General features: G+C 43.1%; 2 protein-coding genes and 12 non-coding genes across 14 annotated transcripts in view; 6 read left to right on the top strand and 8 right to left on the bottom strand.

Moving 5' to 3' along the window:
• The window catches only part of LOC130416214 (uncharacterized), a 38047-nt gene extending 22206 nt beyond the window's left edge, over positions 1-15841 (bottom strand). The window contains exons 1-10 of the mRNA XM_056742264.1: positions 15802-15841; positions 15602-15712; positions 15445-15501; positions 15228-15293; positions 14059-15136; positions 12797-13860; positions 12634-12708; positions 12447-12512; positions 11728-12363; positions 7309-7447 (exon numbers count right to left, since the gene is read on the bottom strand). Of these exons, the coding sequence (XP_056598242.1) occupies positions 7309-7447; positions 11728-12363; positions 12447-12512; positions 12634-12708; positions 12797-13860; positions 14059-15136; positions 15228-15293; positions 15445-15501; positions 15602-15712; positions 15802-15841 (3332 nt within the window). The remainder of the gene's footprint in view (positions 1-7308; positions 7448-11727; positions 12364-12446; positions 12513-12633; positions 12709-12796; positions 13861-14058; positions 15137-15227; positions 15294-15444; positions 15502-15601; positions 15713-15801) is intronic.
• trnas-uga (transfer RNA serine (anticodon UGA)) lies at positions 6443-6524 on the top strand. The gene has a single exon. It is a non-coding gene; the product is annotated as a tRNA-Ser (tRNA).
• On the top strand, positions 7490-7562 carry trnak-uuu (transfer RNA lysine (anticodon UUU)). Its single transcript has one exon. It is a non-coding gene; the product is annotated as a tRNA-Lys (tRNA).
• Positions 8253-8326, bottom strand: trnai-aau (transfer RNA isoleucine (anticodon AAU)). Its single transcript has one exon. It is a non-coding gene; the product is annotated as a tRNA-Ile (tRNA).
• trnap-ugg (transfer RNA proline (anticodon UGG)) lies at positions 8406-8477 on the bottom strand. Its single transcript has one exon. It is a non-coding gene; the product is annotated as a tRNA-Pro (tRNA).
• On the bottom strand, positions 9495-9566 carry trnaq-cug (transfer RNA glutamine (anticodon CUG)). Its single transcript has one exon. It is a non-coding gene; the product is annotated as a tRNA-Gln (tRNA).
• A 419-nt stretch (positions 15842-16260) lies between the features above and the next one.
• LOC130416213 (uncharacterized) overlaps positions 16261-22116 on the bottom strand; it is an 18191-nt gene continuing 12335 nt past the window's right edge. Inside the window, exons 3-5 of the mRNA XM_056742263.1 lie at positions 16690-17371; positions 16447-16515; positions 16261-16361 (exon numbers count right to left, since the gene is read on the bottom strand). Coding sequence (XP_056598241.1) covers positions 16285-16361; positions 16447-16515; positions 16690-17371 — 828 coding nt within the window. The 3' untranslated portion in view covers positions 16261-16284. The remainder of the gene's footprint in view (positions 16362-16446; positions 16516-16689; positions 17372-22116) is intronic.
• Positions 17933-18004, bottom strand: trnae-uuc (transfer RNA glutamic acid (anticodon UUC)). The gene has a single exon. It is a non-coding gene; the product is annotated as a tRNA-Glu (tRNA).
• Positions 18982-19053, top strand: trnad-guc (transfer RNA aspartic acid (anticodon GUC)). The gene has a single exon. It is a non-coding gene; the product is annotated as a tRNA-Asp (tRNA).
• Positions 19527-19598, top strand: trnas-cga (transfer RNA serine (anticodon CGA)). Its single transcript has one exon. It is a non-coding gene; the product is annotated as a tRNA-Ser (tRNA).
• Positions 20114-20185, bottom strand: trnae-uuc (transfer RNA glutamic acid (anticodon UUC)). Its single transcript has one exon. It is a non-coding gene; the product is annotated as a tRNA-Glu (tRNA).
• On the bottom strand, positions 20441-20557 carry LOC130416227 (U5 spliceosomal RNA). Its single transcript, XR_008906060.1, has one exon. It is a non-coding gene; the product is annotated as a U5 spliceosomal RNA (small nuclear RNA).
• Positions 21206-21277, top strand: trnaw-cca (transfer RNA tryptophan (anticodon CCA)). Its single transcript has one exon. It is a non-coding gene; the product is annotated as a tRNA-Trp (tRNA).
• trnad-guc (transfer RNA aspartic acid (anticodon GUC)) lies at positions 22028-22099 on the top strand. The gene has a single exon. It is a non-coding gene; the product is annotated as a tRNA-Asp (tRNA).

Here is a 22116-nt window from a genome sequence, read left to right as displayed (position 1 = left end):
TAACGATCCATTAGCTGTGGCGTTTAAAGAACTACTAGACTCTTGTGGTGTAACACAATACATCAATGGACCTACTCATTGTCTTAATCATACCCTAGACTTGATTATATCTCACAGAGCCGATCTAATCAATATCGATGTTATACCTCAAAGCGACGATGTTTCCGATCACCATCTTATAACATGTACACTGCGCACTGCAGAAATCAGTTGTATATCTCCATATCGACAGGGTAGAACAATCACCTCAACTACTAAAGATAGTTTCGTAATGAACTTGCCAGATCTGACTCCTCTAATAACCTTTCCAACTAATATAGAATCACTCGATGACATGACCAGCAACATGGGCACTATTTTCTCTTATGCATTAGAAGCGGTCGCACCTATGAAGTCAAAAAGGATTAATGAAAAGATCATAGTACCATGGTATAATAACACCACTCGCGCCCTAAAAAGAGAAACGCGTAAACTGGAGCGAAAATGGAAACAAACCCAATTAGAGGTTTTTAAAATTGCATGGAAAGAGAGTGCAAGCTGTTACAAAAAGGCTCTAAAAGCAGCAAAAGCTGAGCATTTCCGTAACCTCATAGAAAATAACAAAAACAATCCAAGGTTTTTAGTTAGTACAATTGCTAAACTAACAAACAAACAGACTCCACCTGACCTGGGTATTCCGCCGCACCTTGGTAGCAATGAATTCATGAAGTTTTTTACCGAGAAAATCGAAATAATACAGGACAACATAGCTAAAACCAAACCTCCAAGTGTGTCGGAAGAATTAGTTTCAACCGTCACCCAAAAAGAAAAGCTAGAGTGTTTTTCTCCTATAAATCAGGAAGATTTTATTAAAATTATTACTACATCCAAACCGACGACATGCTTATTAGACCCCATTCCGACTACTTTATTAAAAGAGTTACTACCTGCTGTAATTGAGCCCATTTGTAACATAATCAACTCGTCAATTAATCTAGGACATGTCCCAGGGCCCTTTAAACTGGCTGTAATTAAGCCTCTTATCAAAAAAACAAACTTAGACCCAAATGAACTTGGAAGCTATAGACCGATTTCAAATCAAACCGGTACTTGTTCGTTAGAATTACAAATGACCTCCTTATTGCTTCAGATAAAGGTAACATCCCACTATTAGTCCTGCTTGACCTTAGTGCTGCTTTCCATACTGTAGACCATAAAATACTACTAGATTGTTTACACAATTTTATCGGTATTCAGGGACAGGCACTGCAATGGTTCAGATCTTACTTAACAGACAGATACCAATACGTCCATTTAAATGGGAAATCGTCAAATCTTACGCAAGTAAATTATGGATTACCTCAGGGATCGGTTTTAGGACCCTTGCTTTTACCATATACATGCTGCCCCTCGGCAACATTATTAGAAAACATGGAATTAGCTTCCACTGTTATGCAGATGATACTCAGCTATATATCTCATCAAGACCAGATGATTCCTTTAAGCTATCCAAACTGGCAGAGTGCATCGAGGACATAAAACATTGGATGACTAGTAATTTCCTCCTTTTAAACTCTAGCAAAACAGAAATATTACTTATAGCACCAAAATCAAGTAAACAGAATATCTCCGATTACAGCCTGCAAATTGAAAGCTGCACTGTTACTCCAACAAATACAGTTAAAGACCTAGGTGTTATATTAGACGGCAACCTGTCATTTAAAAATCACATCTCAAATATCACAAAAACAGCCTTCTTTCACCTTAGAAATGTTGCCAAATTACGAAATAGTTTATGTGTTGCAGACGCAGAAAAGCTTATTCATGCATTTGTGACCTCACGGCTTGACTATTGTAATGCTCTACTTAGTGGTTGTCCTGTATCATCGATAAACAAACTACTGTTAGTTCAGAATGCAGCTGCCAGAGTTCTTACTAGGTCAAGAAAATACGATCACATAACCCCAGTTTTATCATCGCTTCACTGGCTACCAAATAAGTATCGTATTGATTTTAAAATTCTTTTAATTACTTACAAAGCCCTGAACGGTTTAGCACATACTTTCTTAACCGAGCTTTTATCACGTTACAACACATCACGCTCTCTAAGATCTCAAAATTTAGGACTTTTGACAACACCTAGAATAACAAAATCCACCAAAGGGGGACGAGCTTTCTCATACGTAGCACCTAAACTCTGGAATAGCCTTCCTGATACAATAAATCTAGATTAGAGACACATCTTTTCAGCCATCTTTCACTTAATGCATAGTTAATGAATAGCAGCTACGCTAATTATTCTCTTTATTCTCTTTCCGCCTCTGCCTCGGGATGCCCATCCCGAGGTAGGAAGAAGTTCCACCATGTCCAGACGACCGACAGATGCCCATCCCCAATTTGAGATTACGCCAGATACAGCTGCAGACTGACTGACCATCCCAGCTCCATCTAAGGCAATTCCACCATCTGCCAAGAGAAATATGAGCATCGGACCATCCCAGCTCATACCACTACATCCCCAACCAAGAGCAAAGACGGACTATTTGTCTTATTAATGCTGAAGTTACAATATTTGGTATTAAATGCTAAACCTTAACCACATGTCAACAGTCTGAGTGCAGCTATGACACGTCATAGGGAATCTGGCCCTCCCGGTTGAGCCTGGTTTCTCCCAAGTTTTTTTTCTCCATTAATCAATCATTGGAGTTTGGGTTCCTCGCCACAGCAGGGCAGTGTTGGCCTGCTCACCGGGAGACTGCATTCATTGATTTATTTATTTAGAAATTAGATATCATTTATTAGAATGATCTTACTCGTTGTATAAATACCATGCACTGTGCTGTGTTTTAACTTTTCTGTTTTTCCTGTTTGTACCTGTTAAGCTGCTTTGAAACAATACACATTGTGAAAAGCGCTTTATAAATAAACTTGAATTGAATTGAATGGAACAGGTTGGCCAGGTTGACCCAGAGGCTTTGGTGGTTGTGGGGCCCGTCGCTTTTTAGTTGAAACGTGAGGACTTGCGATAATAGAGTGGGATAGTTTTGTTCCAGGAAAAAACGAGTTCCTCCATTTTCTATGAGAAGCTCAAAAGAGATGATGTAGTAGAGAGGGTGAGAGTGTGTAGTGAGAGGGGCTGCGAGTCTGGTGTTTCTGAAGACTGAAGTATGTTGTTTTGGCTCTCCTGGTTGATATCCACAGAAACGTCATTGGGTGTCGAGTCCTCGTCATCGTCCAGCTTGAGTGGTGTTATCCCAATGTCCATCCAACTGCTGAGGTGGGTCACTATGGCCAGGTGTATTTGTGCCATTTAGGAGTGGAGTGGTACACTCTACTGATGGGTGAAAGAGGGAGAAGAGGATATTGCCCTTTAGCACTCTTGAACCAAGTTTGTTTGGGTGGAGGCCATCTGTTCTAAAAAGTTGTCTTTGACTCTAAAAGAGATTAAAGTTGTCAATGAAGTTTAGTCCTCTCATGTTGCAGGTTTTTTGCAGCCATATGTTCAGACTGAGTAGCCGAGTGAACATATTTGTTCCCCGAGCTGGGAGAGGTCCACTGATGAATGCCTGTCCTTTAGCTTTCCAAGCAATTCAAAGAGTTCATTAAAATCCCTTTTTAGGAGCTCTGACTGCTCTTTTCGAGTATCATTTTTCCCCACATGTATGACAATCCGATTTACAGACTTATGTTGTTTCAGGATGTTTGAGAGTTCCTTGCTTACATCAGCAATCATTGCTTGAGGGAAATAGTATGTACGTATGTACGTGCCCTGCTACGAAGGTTTCTGATAATTGAGTCCCCCACTATGAGAGTATTTGTCTCGGGTGCTTGTTGAGCAGAGTGCCGGTGCCTGTTTGACACAGAGCTTCTGCCAACTGCAGTGTCCACTTTTGATTTTTGCCTTACCACGTTTGGGGATTCTTCACCCATATTCATTAGTGCCTCAAATCTATTTTCAAGATGTACAGGGGGTGGCAGAGTACCAACATTGTCTACTCGAGTCTTAGTCATATTTGGGGTAGATGAAGCTAATGCGGCAATTTGTGAAACTCTTGACAGTCTGATATTACAAGCTTTAGGTCTTGCGCCCTTTTTCTGCCAACGGTTTGTGTCCTCAGCTACCTTTGTTTGCATCTGTACAGGTTTGTCTGAGCTAACTATAATCTGATGAGAAGTGCTGGGTTCACAGAACTCACCGGCTTCATGCTGAGGGGGTCCACGACGAGTAACAGCTGTGTGTTTAGTAGCTTTGTTTTCGAGAACTGCAATCTTTTGTAGAAGTTTGTGGCAGTTTGAGCAACAGGTGGTTTTTGATCCAACAGATGGCATTTTCACACCAGTTTGAGTGTGGGCAATGGAATTATTCTGAAGAGTTTCAATTGTACGCAGTAAGAAATCCTGGTTGCTTAGCGAAAGTTTTGAAGTATTTCCCAGTCTTAGGTTTCAGTGCCTAATTGTTTTGTCTGAGCACTGTACTGAACTGCTGGTGTTTAAAAAAGATAAAGCATAAAAGCAGAAGCGCAAAGCACGGAGCGCTAGTAAATGCGTCCGATCAGTAGCAAAGCCGGAAGAAATATAGACAATTACTCTGTTTCGCTTGTAATTTAGAGGAGCCGATTTATGTAAAGTGTATGCATCCTCCGAGGATAATCACTGTTCAATTTGTTAATCAGATAGACAGACCCCTGTGTCATTGAATACTCCCTGTTTTTACCACCTAAAAATCCGGGGTTAGAAGGGCTATAATAAACTTTTTTACAGTAGCTTTTTAATGGTTTGTAACACATGTGGGTGGTGTCAGAACTCGTCGGCCTCCAGATCCACTTCCCGTGTAAACAATTAAACTCTCACAGAGTTGTAGCGATCACGCAGCATACACCATTTGAACACATTCACTGTCGATAGCTGCCAACGTAGAATCAAATCGACATAATATATACAAAGAATCATCCTGGGTCACCACGCGTCCATCAGCGAACATGCGATACCATATACCCGGTATTACGCAAACTTTTAATGAGAGATAAATCGTTGCCTGACCATCAGGGTGTCAGGTCAGCAGGATGAAGACAACTACAGGGGGTACAATTACACAGCTATAAGATATAAACTGTCAAACAAGACTGACAGATCATAAAAAAAAAAAAACTTTTATTGACTGGCAAATTAATTGCTTGGGGGAAAGTAGGGAGACACACACACTTTCAAAAGATTTGAAACAACAAGCCTCATTTCATTCATTTGCATGATTAAAACCACAAAGCAAAGGAAACAACATTCTTAGAGGAAAAACACACATATTACACTAATACTATCTCAATATCTTACAAACATCATTCACAAATATCCTGTAGTAAAAGCAAAACAGGATGAAAACAAACCTTTTTGATAAGGAAGTACTGAATGGGGGTTTAGGAAGTTAGACACGCTGAGGGAAGGGAAGGGGTCAAATGATACCCCCAAAACAATCATAAAATATATCTGTCATCAGGACTGTCATACCATAAAAGTCCAGTTTGAGTGACCAGTGGACAGAAAATTTGATATGTGTACATAAATCAATCAAACTATTTGACACACAGTATATGATAACACTCCTAATGTTTATGTGATTTTACAAATGTTTTCTTGGCAGGGACCTCTAAGGAAAGCAAGGCCAAATAAAAAAACAAAGATGAGCTGTCAGGGCAGTTTTTAAAGCACATCTGACTATCTGAAGGTGCACTAAACCCTAAGCCGACAGAACCCTGTAAGCTCTTAACTGTCTGGGAAATGTCGCAGCGGGCCTACTGTAAAACACAATGGTGGAAACTGCACCACTAGCGGTCTAAGGCGCTGGATTTAGGCGCTGACAGTGGGTGACTGTAGTTTTCCTCTTACCTCCAGAGCCACATTAGCTGGTTCAGGTGTGCGTGATGAACCTGCACTACTCAACACCCCTCACCCGAGGGCCTACACCTAGAACATGTCGCTGGAACTCAAGAGCCTGGATAGCTCAGTCGGTAGAGCAACAGCCTTTTAATATGAGGGTCCAGGGTTCAAGTCCTTGTTCGGGCGATGAGTTTCCCTTTTATAAGTCAACTTTACCATGTAAGCTCTTTTGGCCCCGCCCTCTGTTGATAAAAATATAATAAACAGTTTGCTCGTGCGTTGGAGTCGACACATGGGCTTTGAGCAGAGATTTCATCGAGCACATGCGTCAGGAATTCCGTGAGACCTCAGCTAAAGCTACCAATCTTCTCCCTGCAGATGTAGTAACGAAGTCCTGCTAGCGCAACTTTGCCGGAGGGCTGTTGGCTTGCCATGATCGTATAGTGGTTAGTACTCTGCGTTGTTGCTGCAGCAACCCCGGTTCGAATCCGGGTCACGGCAGGGGATCACGTCTTATTGAAGTCCTGCCTTTCCCGTTTTGACATCGTCCTCTTTGCAGCACGACCGAAACCCAGATGGCCTGGAACCTGTTGTAATTGTGGCCGAGTGGTTAAGGCGATGGACTTGAAATCCATTGGGGTCTCCCCGCGCACTTTCAAACCCTGCTGACTACGGCTGCTTTAGTGAGAGAGAGAAGACAATCAAGCCTTTGTAGACTCCCACGTGTTTCTTTACGAGCGACTCTGCTACAGATGTTCCTGATATAACACAAATTGACCGGTACAAATTGATTGGGATTTTCTGAGGGACCAGGGTTGAAGTCCCTGTTCGGGCGATGAGTTTCCCCTTTGTAAGTCACCTTTACCGTGTGAGCTCTTCTGGATCTTCTGATAAAAGACCAAAGATGAGCTGTCAGGGCAATTCTCCAGAGCCACGTTACCCGGTTCAGGTGTACTTGATGAACTGCAAGTCATCATGCTCTTGACTGTCGAAAAGTCACAGCGGGCCTACTGTAAGACACAATGGTCGAAACCGGAGGCAAAACGTGCCATTTTGTGGTAGCATGGCCGAGCGGTCTAAGGCACTCGATTGAGGCTCCAGTCTTTTCGGAAGCGTGGGTTCAAATCCCACCGCTGCCAGCTGAGGTGTAATACGGTCAATTTTTTCCCCGGGCTGAGCTATGAGGTCAGCTTTTAAATCGCGTCTCACTTTCATGCACCTGCAGACCATCTGAGCCAAATTGACTGGTACAGGTGTGCTCGATGGGTTGTCAATGTAAATAGGTACATAACAATGTAGGACACATTCAAGGAAACACAATGTGTACATACTTTATAGGCCTTTATGTGATTTTACAAATGTTTTCTTGGCAGGAACCTTTAAGGAAAGCACGGCCAGATAAAAGACCAAAGATGAGCTGTCAGGGCAGTTTTTAAAGCACGTCTGATTTTCACTTACCTGCCAACTCCTAGAGCCCCGTTACCCGGTTCAGGTGTACTGGATGAACTGCAATCTACAGATGGCATCGCCTCCAGAGATAGGACTGAACAACCTTGCATCAGAAAGGTGCACTTAACCCTAAGCCTACAGAACCAGCCTACAGAACCAAGACTTGACCGTCTGATTGAATTCGCATTGAGCCCGGATAGCTCAGTAGGTAGAGCATCAGACTTTTAATCTGAGGGTCCAGGGTTCAAGTCCCTGTTCCGGCGATGTGTTTCCACATTGTTAGTCACCTTTACCTTGTGAGCTCTTCTGGGCCCTCCCTCTGTTGATAAAAATTAAATAAACAGTTTGCTCGTGCGTTGGAGTCTACACATTGGCTTTGAGCAGGGATTTCATCGAGCACATGCTCAAGGAATACCGTGAGACCTCAGCGAAAGCTTTCAATCTTCTCCCTGCAGATCTAGTCACTCAGTCACTTTGCCGTAGGCATGAAATCCATTGGGGTCTCCCCGCGCAGGTTCAAACCCTGCCGACTACGGCTGCTTGAGAGAGAGATGAAGATCAAGCCTTTATAGACTACCACGTTTTCCTTTAAGAGCGACTCTGCAACAGATTGCACGTGTTGTTGATATAACACAAATTGACCGGTACAGGAGTGCTCGATGGGTTTTCGATGCAATTAGGTAAATAACAATGTAGTAAACACTTAATGTAAATCAATGTGTACATACTTTATAGCCTTTCATATGATTTTACAAATGTTTAAGAGCACCTCTGCAACAGATGGCACGTGTTGTTGATATAACCATAATTGACCGGTACAGGAGTGCTCGATGGGTTGTCGATGCAATTAGGTATACAACAATGTAGATTTCTTGACTTGCGAATCGTAGTCCGCGGACGACCACTGGCGCTGAAGCCCTGAATTATGGAACAGAATGCCAGAGAAAAGCCTTTGGCCAGTACGGGGATCGAACCCGCGACCTTTGCGTTATTAGCACCACGCTCTAGCCAACTGAGCTAACAGGCCATGGGTCTCCTGCTTTCATGATCTGGATTGCCATAGTGCCACCTTGACTGTCCTCACAATACGATGAACGCTTAAAGCAGGGCTCGTCCGGGATTTGAACCCGGGACCTCTCGCACCCAAAGCGAGAATCATGCCCCTAGACCAACGAGCCGAGCGGTGTGCAGCGATTGTGATTTCAAGGCCCTTTGGAAAAGCATTTTCCCCACGTGTGCCCCGTTTCATTGAGCCAAAGCAATGCGCGTCTTTTTCCGATAATGAATGGGAATTTGCTCAAATGAAAGAGCGCTCGCTTGGCATTCGAGAGGTAGAGGGAATGACGGCCTTATTCTCCATATTAGAGGCTTTTGGAGCTTCCTTTGTGCGACTTAGCCCTCCCTATGCTACCTGTCGAGGCTCACCTTTGCAGAAAAAGGTCTTCGTGTTTAATACTGTTCATATATTCAGTCACAAAAAGCCTTCAGTGCCCCTTGTCTCTCCTCGCTATGGCACCTGGACACAAATGACAAGAATCTCCCATATGGTGTGCGCATTGCTTTTACCCAGAGCAACGTAATGCAGGACATTTCACGATCAGAGACAATCAAGTTGTCACTTAAGATTCCACAAGTTTTTTTTTGCTGTGTAACTTGCATTTTCAATAAACCAGTGTGGATATGTGAGGTGGTTCGTTTCCTTGCCCTTTTCTTGTAGTTTCTTGAAAAGGGTTATCCTCCATTACTGTTGGGTAATTGTCAAAATAAGGCTAAGCATGAAAAATCTCTCTCCCCAAATCTTCTCTTTATAGTACGTGTGTGTGTGCAATCACATTAACGTTTCAGAAATGGGCAATTTGTTATATTTATTTTCCGCTTTGCCTTGGTTGTATTGACCTTTGGCTCATTGTGTACCGTTGGCCTGTTGTCAGTGTGAAAGCAGCAAATGCTACTTTAACTCGAGGTTTAATGAAACCTAGTTGTTATCCTACCATTGTCTTACGTTGTCATTACAAAGATCCTCCACCTTCTATGTGGTTCCTCGTTCCACAAGTACAACACTTTTCCTGCACGTAAACAGATGAAATTCACTTGTGTTTGCCTGACGGCTTAAACGTTTTAGTACAAAGGTCAAAGATCGGGGCGGTAACAAACCCTGGCATGAGCCCCTCGAAAAGGTGTAGACTTTCAATGAGAGGTCTCACCGAGATTTGAACTCGGATCGCTGGATTCAGAGTCCAGAGTGCTAACCATTACACCATGAAACCCAATGTGAAGCTGTTTTCGACATGCCAGATTCCGAAGAAAAGAGCGCACGGTCTTGTGAATGCAAGAGCTCCACTTCTCCAAATCTTCTCTTTATAGTACGTGTGTGTGTGCAATCACATTAGCGTTTCAGAAATGGGCAATTTGCTGCGATGGGTTGGCACTCCATCCAGGGTGTGTCCTGCCTTGATGCCCGATGACTCCTGAGATAGGCGCAGGCTCCCCGTGACCCGAGGTAGTTCGGATAAAGCGGTAGAAAATGGATGGATGGAAATGGGCAATTTGTTATATTTATTTTCCGCTTTGCCTTGGTTGTATTGACCTTTGGCTCATTGTGTACCGTTGGCCTGTTGTCAGTGTGAAAGCAGCAAATGCTACTTTAACTCGAGGTTTAATGAACCCTAGTTGTTATCCTACCATTGTCTTGTGTTGTCATTACAAAGATCCTCCACCTTCCCTGTGGTTCCTCGTTCCACAAGTACAACACTTTTCCTGCACGTAAACAGATGAAATTCACTTGTGTTTGCCTGACAGCTTAAACGTTTTAGTACAAAGGTCAAAGATCGGGGCGGTAACAATCCCTGGCATGAGCCCCTCGGCCGGTCGTGGATAGGTGGTATCCACTGACAGCCAATCAGATTGAAGCTCTTCTCCTGTTGTCCCAGGTCCTTGAGTGATGTCACAGCCAATCAGATTTTTTCACATCTTTTTTTTATGTTCGTTTGCACAGAGGTTCGAATCCCACTCGAAGCAACTCTGAAACATTGTTTTACAAACATTTATGAGTTTTTTATTACATTTAAGCAACCTTTTAAAATGTTGGAATATTGACAAAGTATAAGTATTAAAAGGATTTAAATTGAAATTGGGTTAAATGAAAATGTTGACAGAATATATTCATTGATGGTGTTTTATTTATCATTTCTTTAACCACAATAAATGTTTGAAAACTCTATTCTTATGAACATTAATTCGTAACAATTAAAAGGTTATCTGAAATGTAAATGTTGATGTCCATAACAAAATATTCTTAATGTCAGTGTTGAAATAATTTTTATTGTTCTCTTCACTATATGTTATTACCCTGTAGGATTTTTGATCAAATGTACATAAAATAATATTTTTAACAGCACCGAATGTATTCACATTTATGAAGAGTATTTTTTTATTTAAACTCCGATTACAATACATATGTCTCTTACCTTTGTAGTGCTATAACATTTGTAAATAAAATATATTTTACATCAGTTGAAAATATTTGCCATTTATTTGTATGTATATAAATATAAAAAATGAGTAGAAGATAAGTGCTTTTTTAGATAGTTTTTATTGTTTTCTCAACATTTTAAAAGGCAAAACAAACAAGCAAAAGATATTTACACGTGGAAAATTCTCATTTACTTTTTTCCAGAAACCCATCTCTGTCTTTCCATATTGTAAAAAGTACACTTTTGAAAGTCTTTCCAGGTCATCTCTTTCTCCATACCCTGCTCTCTGTATATGGAATATACTTTAGCAGGACAATAAACATATTTCCCAGCAATTCCAGGAAAGCCCGTATGTATGTGTGGACTGTTTGGACCTTGTTTGAGTTCCATTTTACAAAACCGACACAGGTGACCTACATGCGGAGATTCAGGAATTTTTCGTTTTTGCTGTCCCTTCTCTTCCACCCTTTTTTTTGTGTCATCCAGGTCCCTCTGGAAGAACTCTGTTTCCATAAAATCTTTAAAAGGCATTATGGGATTTGTCAGCCCTTCTCAACTCAACTCAACTCAACTTTATTTATATAGCGCTTTTTACAATTTTCATTGTTACAAAGCAGCTGTACATGAGACACATTTAATACAAGTATGAATTCTAAAGCAGCCCCCCCGGCCAGGCAGATATGCAGACAATATGCAAACGGTGGTGAGGAACCCAAAACTCCCATCGAGAAAAAAAACCTCAGGGGAACCCAGGCCCAACCAGGGGATTCCAGTTCCCCTCTGGCAAAAGCTGCTGCCTCTGCACAAGCTCATCAGTGCTTGCACAACAAGGCTTAATAAAAATATAAAAATTAAAGATTATCATTAACAATCTAATAGCATTTGAAATGTTGTAGAAAAAAAACAAAGTTCATCACTATAAGCCTTAAAAACCTTGGTGGAACAGTAGAAGTACCCAACAGGTACTTGCTGGTAAAAAAATGGATGGAGGAACCATCACTTTCATAGCGAGACTTGGGCTGTCTGCAGGCAGCACAAGTCTTCATCTGTTTCTTTTTTTTTTCTGGTTGTTGTTGTTGTTGCTGTTGATGCTTCTCCATAATACCCTCAACGATCCTCTCAATGGTTGTGTGTGAAAGTGGTGTGGTCAGAGCAAGTGCTGGTGGGTTTACAACTGCAGGATTAATTTTAACCACTGGCACACTAGTAGTCTCGCTCCCCTCTGTCAGAGAGTGCCACAGTCGCTGTGTCTGAAGTAGTTTTTCAGGAGAAGTATTTAACGAAGAACTGGTGTTTAGCAATTTGGCCAAGTGCTTGACATACTGAGCTATGTGCAGTTTTGTAGTAGGATGGAGCATGCTGTTGGGATCAGTACTGGAGTTATGGACCATTGCTGCATACTCCTGATCCACAAGTTTGAGCATATCCTTCTTCCCATGATGTTCAGTAAGCAGGTTGTCAATTGCCTCCTTCATTGCCGTTGTCCACCGTTTGTGGTCTAGCACAAACACCCTTCCACCAGTCTTCACAGGTCCAGTACGAGCGCTTGCAGGTGAGGACACCATAGGCAGAGGCGGTACATGTGTTGTTCCTATAGCACAGAAAATCAGGCAATCAATATTTTGGCTCTTATACCATTTGTTAAATTAATTTGTTAATTTTTTGAATATTCACCTGGCTCTGACTGAGGCTCTGTGCAGGCACGGTGAAACAATGACACAGGCAGCGTATCAGCAGATTCTACAACAGCAGCAGCAGAAATACTTTTTTCATCAAGGTGTATTTTTAGCAAGTATTTAGTTTTATGTGTAAAGAAAAAGGGCATTTTAAGCATGACACTGTACATATGTAAAATGTTTACCTGGCTTAGGCTGAAGATCCACATCAGCACCATGGCATGAGGAAAGCAAGGGGGCAGGCAAAGTGGTAATGGATCCTAGAGGAACAAAACAGCATTAATAGAGTCACTTTAAAGACATTAAGTGTATGATAACGTCCTATATATTCTTTTAAAAAAGCGTTACCTGACTCTGGATGTGGATCAAGGTCAGATGAAAGGTATCCAGCCCTGGCAGTGGACGGTCTGCTTTGCTCGGGAAGATCTAATGGCAGATCAGTTTTGCTCTTGTGCTTTTCCCAATCTAGCACAACAGGGCGACATCCAGGCTCCACATAGTCTAGCCCAAACCTCTCCCCAGAATCCTTGCTGGACACTAGAAGGGCAGCATACTTGGGCATTCCGAACACCCTTTCAGACGCAGTATTGAGATCTGCGATCAGGGATGGATCAAATACACCAGGAAGCCGAACACCTGGTGATTTCAGGTCCACCAGGCGCTGAAAGTTCCAACGTGCCACTCCCATCATCCCCTGGGCTTGAAACAACTCAGAGGAAACACGTGTGCCGGTGACCCACTGAGCCTGGTGGAAGTGGTAGCCCTCCTGCTGTGATGTGCCTCTTATTGGCACCCAGACATCAACTTTAGCTCCCTCACCCTGGACGTGATTAAGCTGCAGTGTCCCACCATGCCTATACAGGATCTCACCTGCTACTTCAGGATCACTCAGACATCCCCTCAAAATATGGACACGCTGAATGCGCCATGTCTTCAACATAGAGGGTTTGTAGAGGTGAACACCATTTGGATCAGCTGCCAAATGGAAGTGCTGCATGACCCCCTCAATCCTTTTGAGAAGTTCTTGAGAACCAGGGATCTTTGTTTTGCAGTGCTCCCGAATGTGCTGCTTGGTGGGGTTGGCTGGCTGAATACCACAAAACGCATAGGCATTCTTGAGCTTCATCAGGTCTTCTTGATCCACCACACAGAAAGCAGCAGACAGGAACTGGGTGAAGGAGCTGTATAAAGCATGATGCTCGGAAACACACTCCCGGTGAAAGCGCCTCATGCAATGAAACAGGTCGAGCTTGACATTGATGTGCTGATTGAAGCGAGATCTTGATGCGCATGCATTTTGCAGTTCACCAGAAGTGGCCTCGGCAATATCAGCATCAGCAGTTCTCCAGGCATTCCAGTTGAGATGTTCTCCAGCCTGCAGATCCGGCACCCTGAACGCTGCACAGCAATCCCTGAAACAGAAATATATATATTTTTAATTATAGTATAATTAAATTTAATTGTAGTATAATTACATATTAAAACTACAGTATTAATAGGTCTAAACAACAGTTTATGAGTGAAAAGAACGTGCACAGATGGTGAATTGTGAGGAAATGCAGGCAAACGATTGCATGATTCAAATGACTCACCTGTCCACCCAATGGTACCTTGCCTTTTCCACTCCTGCAATGTTGTACCGGTTTGCTAGGCCCTGATACATGGGTTCCAATGACCTTTCCGTCTCAGACTGCACCATCACCCACGAAAGGATCATCCAGTTTTCGTTCATGGTGGCGTAAGATGACATTGTGCCAGAGGTAAATGTAACTTTCCTTGCCACTTTCCGGGTGTGGTCAGAACGTAAAGCCTGCCCAAAGGTGCCCTGCAGTAGCTTTCTAATAGCTACCTGTTGTCGCTGGTACTCATAAAGGAGGCAGTCAGTGAGGTAGTCTGCAGACACAGAGATTCCATTCCATCCATCAGGATCATCATACTCGCCAAAGGGAGCAGGCTTGGTCTCATTTCTTAGGAATCCTGTGATGGTTTTCTGTCCATACTTTCCAGCCTCAGAATCCAGGACACTCTGGCAACTGAGGAGGTAGGCAAAGTCGGCACGTTCAAATTTCAGGTGCATCATTTCAATCACCTGCCTGGCCATGTCTGAGGGTGATTTTCCGGTACGCCGCAGCTCATCCATCACAGATCTACAGATGGCCTTCTTGTAAGTAATAATTGCTGGCAGTACATTTGTAAACCTTTTGGGGAGCTTTTCCAGCCACTGTGGGTTGTCTGCATACAACCTTTTCTTGCAGACTTTGCAGCACAGCCGAGATGAGAAGAGGTAGTACTGACCTGTGATGCCCACGATCACACGAGGTCTACCGACTCCTGCACACGTGACCTGTGCTTTGCTACACCCCGCAATGCATGGCAGAGCATAGTTACTCTTAAGTCTAGCCATCAAGGTGTCATTTTCAGGTTTCCAAATAAAAAAAGGATGAAGCTGAAAATATTTGGCTGACGGCAGATCAGAGACTGTGTCTATCAGCTCAGGTTGAGGAGGTAAACGCCACAGTGACACGGTCTTCATGGGGTTGCTCACAGGAGGAGAGCCTGGCCACAGACCCATGGATTCCAACTCAGTCTTCATCCAGATCCTCTGTTGATGAGAACACTTCCACTGACGCGTGTCATTATCATATCCAGGAAGCTGTGGAGCAGGAACTCTAGGAAGGGTTGGTGTGCCTGGGTGTTTGAAAATAAGAAAAAATAATAAAGTATTGTTACAGATATTAAATATGTTAATCACTTTTATATCCACAGAATACTCTCTTACTTTGCGCTGTCGGTCGAACAGGTGGTGGAACACACACTGAAGGAGGAGGAGCAGAGGAACATGGTTCTGAAAGCACAAATAAAATAATTAAAGCTGTTGAAAACAAAGTTAAACAAAAAAAAAAACGTTCTAGACATGTGACGAGGTCTCTATAAATTCACAATTCCAAACATAGAAATGATTCAACCCATATATATCTAATGCAACCCATTCTTACCATCTTTGTTAGATTCCTCAAAAGAAAGTGTCCTGCACGCTCGAGAGATACTGCCCTCTGATGAAGAGAGACACATTGTAAAAGAGGTGATAGTTTTAAAAACATGCATTTATAATGTATGATTCAATGTATCCATAAACTTGACATTAGAACACACCTGTCGCTGAAACACCTTTTTTTGATTGTGTGGAAGCTGATGGTTCATGCACAAGAAACATCAGCTCTTTAGGAAGGGGCACTGGTGTTTTCAGAGCTGGCACAGCTGGTGCTTTAAAAAGGAAGTCAGAAAAAAATTCAATTCAAAGTTATAAAGAAGACAATTATATGATCAGAGAGGCGGAAATAAAATGTGTTTACCATCCACAGGAGACAGACGCAGTTCCTTTCTAGTGACCATCAGTGGTTTCAAAAGGACAGTAGATGGTTCTGCAAGACATAACATCTTGTTAATAATATCAATAGTCTTAAGAGATCTGCTTACTTTAATAGAATGAATGAAATGATGCATTAAGCCTTCTCAAATAATGTCACAAACATTTTAAACTAAACAGGGAATGTAAACAATGTAATTACAAGAACATGCACGTCTTCATGTATTAATAAACTGAAATATTTATAAGTTTACAGTCAAAGTGAGCACTTACCCAGAATGGGGGTTTATCAGTTCATCGTGGTGGGGGAATCAATTCATAGCCCCTTGAACAGTTAGTATAATGCCAACAGCACAGAGATTTGTTAGTGACACACGGCCAACACACTGACACATTTAGACATAAAAAATTCATATTCAGTTTTGGAGAACATTTAATTTCATAATTCATCAACACAAAAGTGCTGACACTAAAGTGAATAAAAACCTGTCGTTGTTTCTGTGGAGTGTTTCACTTCAGCAGCTGAGCACGCAGATGATGCTGGCGCTAACAAATGTAAAAATTAGGGAACATTTATTAAATATATCAACTTATTTAATACAAGATGTCATTTAAGAAAAAAAACACTCACACTGCACCAGTAGCTTAGAGGGGGTGATGTTCAGCATTGCAGTCTCCAGCTCAGCGTCTTCATCCATCTCTGTATGGTTGACAAACAAGAGTTAAAGGTTGCTTTTACGCTGCACTTGGATTTTTTCAAATGTAACTTCATACTTTACCTTATTCTTTGTAAAGCACAAAGTATCTTTATACTTATTGACATAAATGTAAAGATTCTCTTCTGAAGGCCAAATGAGGGGAAATAACAACTGACCTGTGGGCTCAGATGTGGCAGGAACATGCGGACGGGCAGACTGCTGCTGCTTCAGCAGGTATTGTTGCAGTTTATGCATCCGTGTCCCTCGGACACACTTAGCCCCCATTACAAAGGACGCGTAACCATCAGCTCTGCCGTCCCAAATCTCCTTCCATGTACTCTTGGCACGAGCTCCGAAACCAACCAGCTGATCGTCGCCTGGTGATGCCGCTGTTGCAGCTGGAGTTTTGGACGTGTAATGTAAAAGAGACAGAATCTCCTCAAAGCTGTGGGCGTACTGCATAAAAGAGACCAGGCTGCTCTTGCTGTGCCCCTCGGTCATTGTGACTCCTGCAGCCTCTTCTTGCTGAAGGTTCTTCATCAGATAGATGGTGTACCCCACATCATTTTCAAGGAGCCACCGGAAGGACTTCCCCTTGTATTTCCCAAACTGCAGGATGTACTCACCAAAAACTTCTTTTTGGTCTGAGGCATCACCTCCTCTTTGACGGACCACATTCAGAGCATTTTGTCTCACAAGCTCCAGCTTAATTGGTGCCGACTTGTCCTGCAAAGATAGGTTGTTTTTTATTGTTCTCGCCTGGTCAGTTGGATCCTGCAGAAGATATCCCAGCGGTCCCTTACGGAACGCAACCTTTACCCTTCCAGGAAAAAAAATGACCCTTTTCTGCATGATGACCTGCGAGACAAAAATGGCAGTTTTTTTTAAAGTGTTAAAATTTACATTGGAATGAAAAAGATGAAAACCAGATGGTTTTTCACAAATGCAGTACAAACAGTGTTGTGAAGCTGCTAGGAAGTCGTTCACCGAGATTATGTTTTAGAACCAAAGGAAGCTTTTTGTACCCACACGACTGCCCACTTTAGATCTTTTGGATGTTTAAGGTTTTCTCCATGTAGAGGTGTGGTTAAAAACGTCAAGATATTGTAAAGACATCTCGTAAAAATTGTCCCAGATGTACCTTCTGTACTTTTCAGTTGTCGGCACCCAGAACGCAGCACTTTGTGTCCAGCACTTGTTGCCTGAGACCTCAGGACGCACCATATAATACAACGTAAATACTGTTTGCTCACTTGAATTTGGATTGTGCAAAGGAGTTAAAATGTAGAAGGTGCCAAGAAAGGCTGATATACGAGATAAGTGACTATTTGTTTGACCTCCTACACAGCTGACTCGTCAGAGCCTCCCCGTGAAACAGCAGCTTTTTCATTTGAAAATAACCAATTGAGAAAATGGTAATTCCCATACCGGGAGTTGAACCCGGGCTGCCTGGGTGAAAACCAGGAATCCTAACCGCTAGACCATATGGGACGCCTTAGCTGTCTTCTTCCGACCTGGAGCCGACGTGCACTTCAACTGTTTCCCAGCACAGAGGAAGCGAAATAACAATCACACATTTGAAGTGCATCGCAGAAGATTTTCTACCTATCTGAGCAGGTGCTGACAATAAACTTGCAACAAACGTGGTGAAACCAAGAGTCCCAAAACAGCTAGGAGACAACGATGTGCAGAAGCAATCCGACAGAGGCAGATTCTTAAACGCTCTGGTTCTTGGCACAATAACGAAGGCCTGCTGTGAGCGGAGCCGTCCAAAATTACATTAAACTCACGGTGGTTTCATTCTGCGGAAATCTTTCGTAAAAGGCAGAACATTTATGCGTAGATCAAGAGAAACTCGAGCTGCACCCATCAGCTCTAGACCCAGTGTGCTTCCTATGTAGCACCGCAATGTTCAAGGGGCTAATATTTGGTCGAGGCTCTTACCTGATAATTCACTCTGGGAGGGGCCAAAGAGACAAATTTCTCTTCCATCAACAAATTACTGCAAAAGCCAAGTCTGAAGAGATGCTCCTGAAGCTAGCATCCTACCGACCACAGGTACTAGCATCTGGATCTTCCAAGAAATAAAATACAAATCTTCAATCTCCGACAACTCTAGCTTGAATCAGAACAATGGTACTGTTTAGCGTGTTGACACATGGTTCATATGCTCTCCTACTTTGGATAAAAGCATCTGCCAAATGAAAAATGCAAATGGATAGAGTTCGCCGTCCTTCTTCCTCTAGTGAATTTCTTTTAACCAACAAATTAAAGTGTGATGATGTGTGGACAATTCCACCGAGGTCCAAAGGAGGATTCAGAAAGTCTGCACAACACTCTAAATTAGCCAAGCTTGCAGCCTTCCTCCTGCACACATCCAATATCAAAAAACTAATCTTTTCCAAAGAGAATGCTATGAGATATCGGTTGCAGTTCGGCACAAAAACATTTCCGCAGTTGCAAGCCAGTCCTCGTTAGTATAGTGGACAGTATCTCCGCCTGTCATGCGGAAGACCGGGGTTCGATCCCCCGACGGGGAGCTTGAGTGTCCATGTGGGTCATCCCTGCTTTGTCAGCACTTATGTGCAGCAAGGTATGCTCTGTCAGTAGAACATGAGACTCTTAATGTCAGGGTCGGTAGAGGATAAGATTCAGCGTCGTGTGCTCGAGCCCCACGTTGGCCGTGCAAATGACTTTTGATCTTGGTGTTTTTCACCTAGGCCTCGGTTCCCAGGCTTAGTGACAGAACAGTCAGGCAGCTTCTTGGAAAATACTGAACACTTGACGACTTAACCGTTATGCTGCAAAGGCGGCTCTCGGAAAACAAACGCTATATTTTCTTGCGGCGACGTTCGTTGTTATGACTTTGCAAACCTCTGCTGTTTCTTTCCAAGTCAAACCGTTGCTCTGTAGAGAACAACAAATTTGACGTCTCTTTCTGCCGCCGTCTCCTGATGGCTTTCGTGCAACTGTCCGTCTCTGTGGCGCCATCTTTGGCGACTGCCCAGCGAGAGGCCTCGTGGCGCAACGGTAGCGCGTCTGACTCGAGATCAGAAGGTTGCGTGTTCAAATCACGTCGGGGTCAAGATTTCTTTCTGCGTGTACGGCTTGTTAACAACACCGTGAGGCTGATGTCTCACACTAAGTGCTGCTAGGAAGTTGTTCACCGAGATTACGTTTTAGAACCAAAGGGAGCTTTTTGTACCCACATGACTGCCCACTTTAGCTCTTTTGGATGTTTAAGATTTTCTCCATGTAGAGGTGTGGTTAAAAACGTCAAGATAGTGTAAAGACATCTCGTAAAAATTGTCCCAGATGTACCTTCTGTACTTTTCAGTTGTCGGCACCCAGAACGCAGCACTTTGTGTCCAGCACTTGTTGCCTGAGACCTCAGGACGCACCATATAATACAAGGTTAAATACTGTTTGCTCACTTGAGTTTGGATTGTGCAAAGGAGTTAAAATGTAGAAGGTGCCAAGAAAGGCTGATATACGAGATAAGTGACTATTTGTTTGATCTCCTACACAGCTGACTCGTCAGAGCCTCACCGCTAAACAGCAGCTTTTTCATTAGAAAATAACCAATTGAGAAAATGGTAATTCCCGTACCGGGAGTTGAACCCAGGCCGCCTGGGTGAAAACCAGGAATCCTAACCGCTAGACCATATGGGACGCCTTAGCTGTCTCCTTCCGACCTGGAGCCGACGTGCACTTCAACTGTTTCCCAGCACAGAGGAAGCGAAATAACAATCACACATTTGAAGTGCATCGCAGAAGATTTTCTACCTATCTGAGCAGGTGCTGACAATAAACTTGCAACAAACGTGGTGAAACCCAGAGTCCCAAAACAGCTAGGAGACAACGATGTGCAGAAGCAATCCGACAGAGGCAGATTCTTAAACGCTCTGGTTCTTGGCACAATAACGAAGGCCTGCTGTGAGCAGAGCCGTCCAAAATTACATTAAACTCACGGTGGTTTCATTCTGCGGAAATCTTTCGTAAAAGGCAGAACATTTATGCGTAGATCAAGAGAAACTCGAGCTGCACCCATCAGCTCTAGACCCAGTGTGCTTCCTATGTAGCACCGCAATGTTCAAGGGGCTAATATTTGGTCGAGGCTCTTACCTGATAATTCACTCTGGGAGGGGCCAAAGAGACAAATTTCTCTTCCATCAACAAATTACTGCAAAAGCCAAGTCTGAAGAGATGCTCCTGAAGCTAGCATCCTACAGACCACAGGTACTAGCATCTAGATCTTCTAAGAAATAAAATACAAATCTTCAATCTCCGACAACTCTAGCTTGAATCAGAACAATGGTACTGTTTAGCGTGTTGACACATGGTTCATATGCTCTCCTACTTTGGATAAAAGCATCTGCCAAATGAAAAATGCAAATGGATAGAGTTCGGCGTCCTTCTTCCTCTAGTGAATTTCTTTTATTTACTGAATTACTGAACACTTGACGACTTAACCGTTATGCTGCAAAGGCGGCTCTCGGAAAACAAACGCTATATTTTCTTGCGGCGACGTTCGTTGTTATGACTTTGCAAATCTCTGCTGTTTCTTTCCAAGTCAAACCGTTGCTCTGTAGAGAACAACAAATTTGACGTCTCTTTCTGCCGCCGTCTCCTGATGGCTTTCGTGCAACTGTCCGTCTCTGTGGCGCCATCTTTGGCGACTGCACAGCGAGAGGCCTGGTGGCGCAACGGTAGCGCGTCTGACTCCAGATCAGAAGGTTGCGTGTTCAAATCACGTCGGGGTCAAGATTTCTTTCTGCATGTACGGCTTGTTAACAACACCGTGAGGCTGATGTCTCACACTAAGTGCTGCTAGGAAGTTGTTCACCGAGATTACGTTTTAGAACCAAAGGGAGCTTTTTGTACCCACATGACTGCCCACTTTAGCTCTTTTGGATGTTTAAGATTTTCTCCATGTAGAGGTGTGGTGGGGGCAATGTTCAAGGGGCTAATATTTGGTCGAGGCTCTTACCTGATAATTCACTCTGGGAGGGGCCAAAGAGACAAATTTCTCTTCCATCAACAAATTACTGCAAAAGCCAAGTCTGAAGAGATGCTCCTGAAGCTAGCATCCTACCGACCACAGGTACTAGCATCTAGATCTTCCAAGAAATAAAATACAAATCTTCAATCTCCGACAACTCTAGCTTGAATCAGAACAATGGTACTGTTTAGCGTGTTGACACATGGTTTATATGCTCTCCTACTTTGGATAAAAGCATCTGCCAAATGAAAAATGCAAATGGATAGAGTACGGCGTCCTTCTTCCTCTACTGAATTTCTTTTAACCAACAAATTAAAGTGTGATGATGTGTTGACAATTCCACCGAGGTCCAAAGGAGGATTCAGAAAGTCTGCACAACACTCTAAATTAGCCAAGCTTGCAGCCTTCCTCCTGCACACATCCAATATCAAAAAACTAATCTTTTCCAAAGAGAATGCTATGAGATATCGGTTGCAGTTCGGCACAAAAACATTTCCGCAGTTGCAAGCCAGTCCTCGTTAGTATAGTGGACAGTATCTCCGCCTGTCACGCGGAAGACCGGGGTTCGATTCCCCGACGGGGAGCTTGAGTGTCCTTGTGG

Source organism: Triplophysa dalaica, unplaced genomic scaffold, assembly GCF_015846415.1.
Source record: "Triplophysa dalaica isolate WHDGS20190420 unplaced genomic scaffold, ASM1584641v1 Contig2, whole genome shotgun sequence".
In the NCBI taxonomy this organism is placed as follows: domain Eukaryota; kingdom Metazoa; phylum Chordata; class Actinopteri; order Cypriniformes; family Nemacheilidae; genus Triplophysa; species Triplophysa dalaica.
The sequence above is the reverse complement of the archived record's forward strand: the minus strand, read 5'-3'. Positions and strand labels throughout refer to the sequence as shown.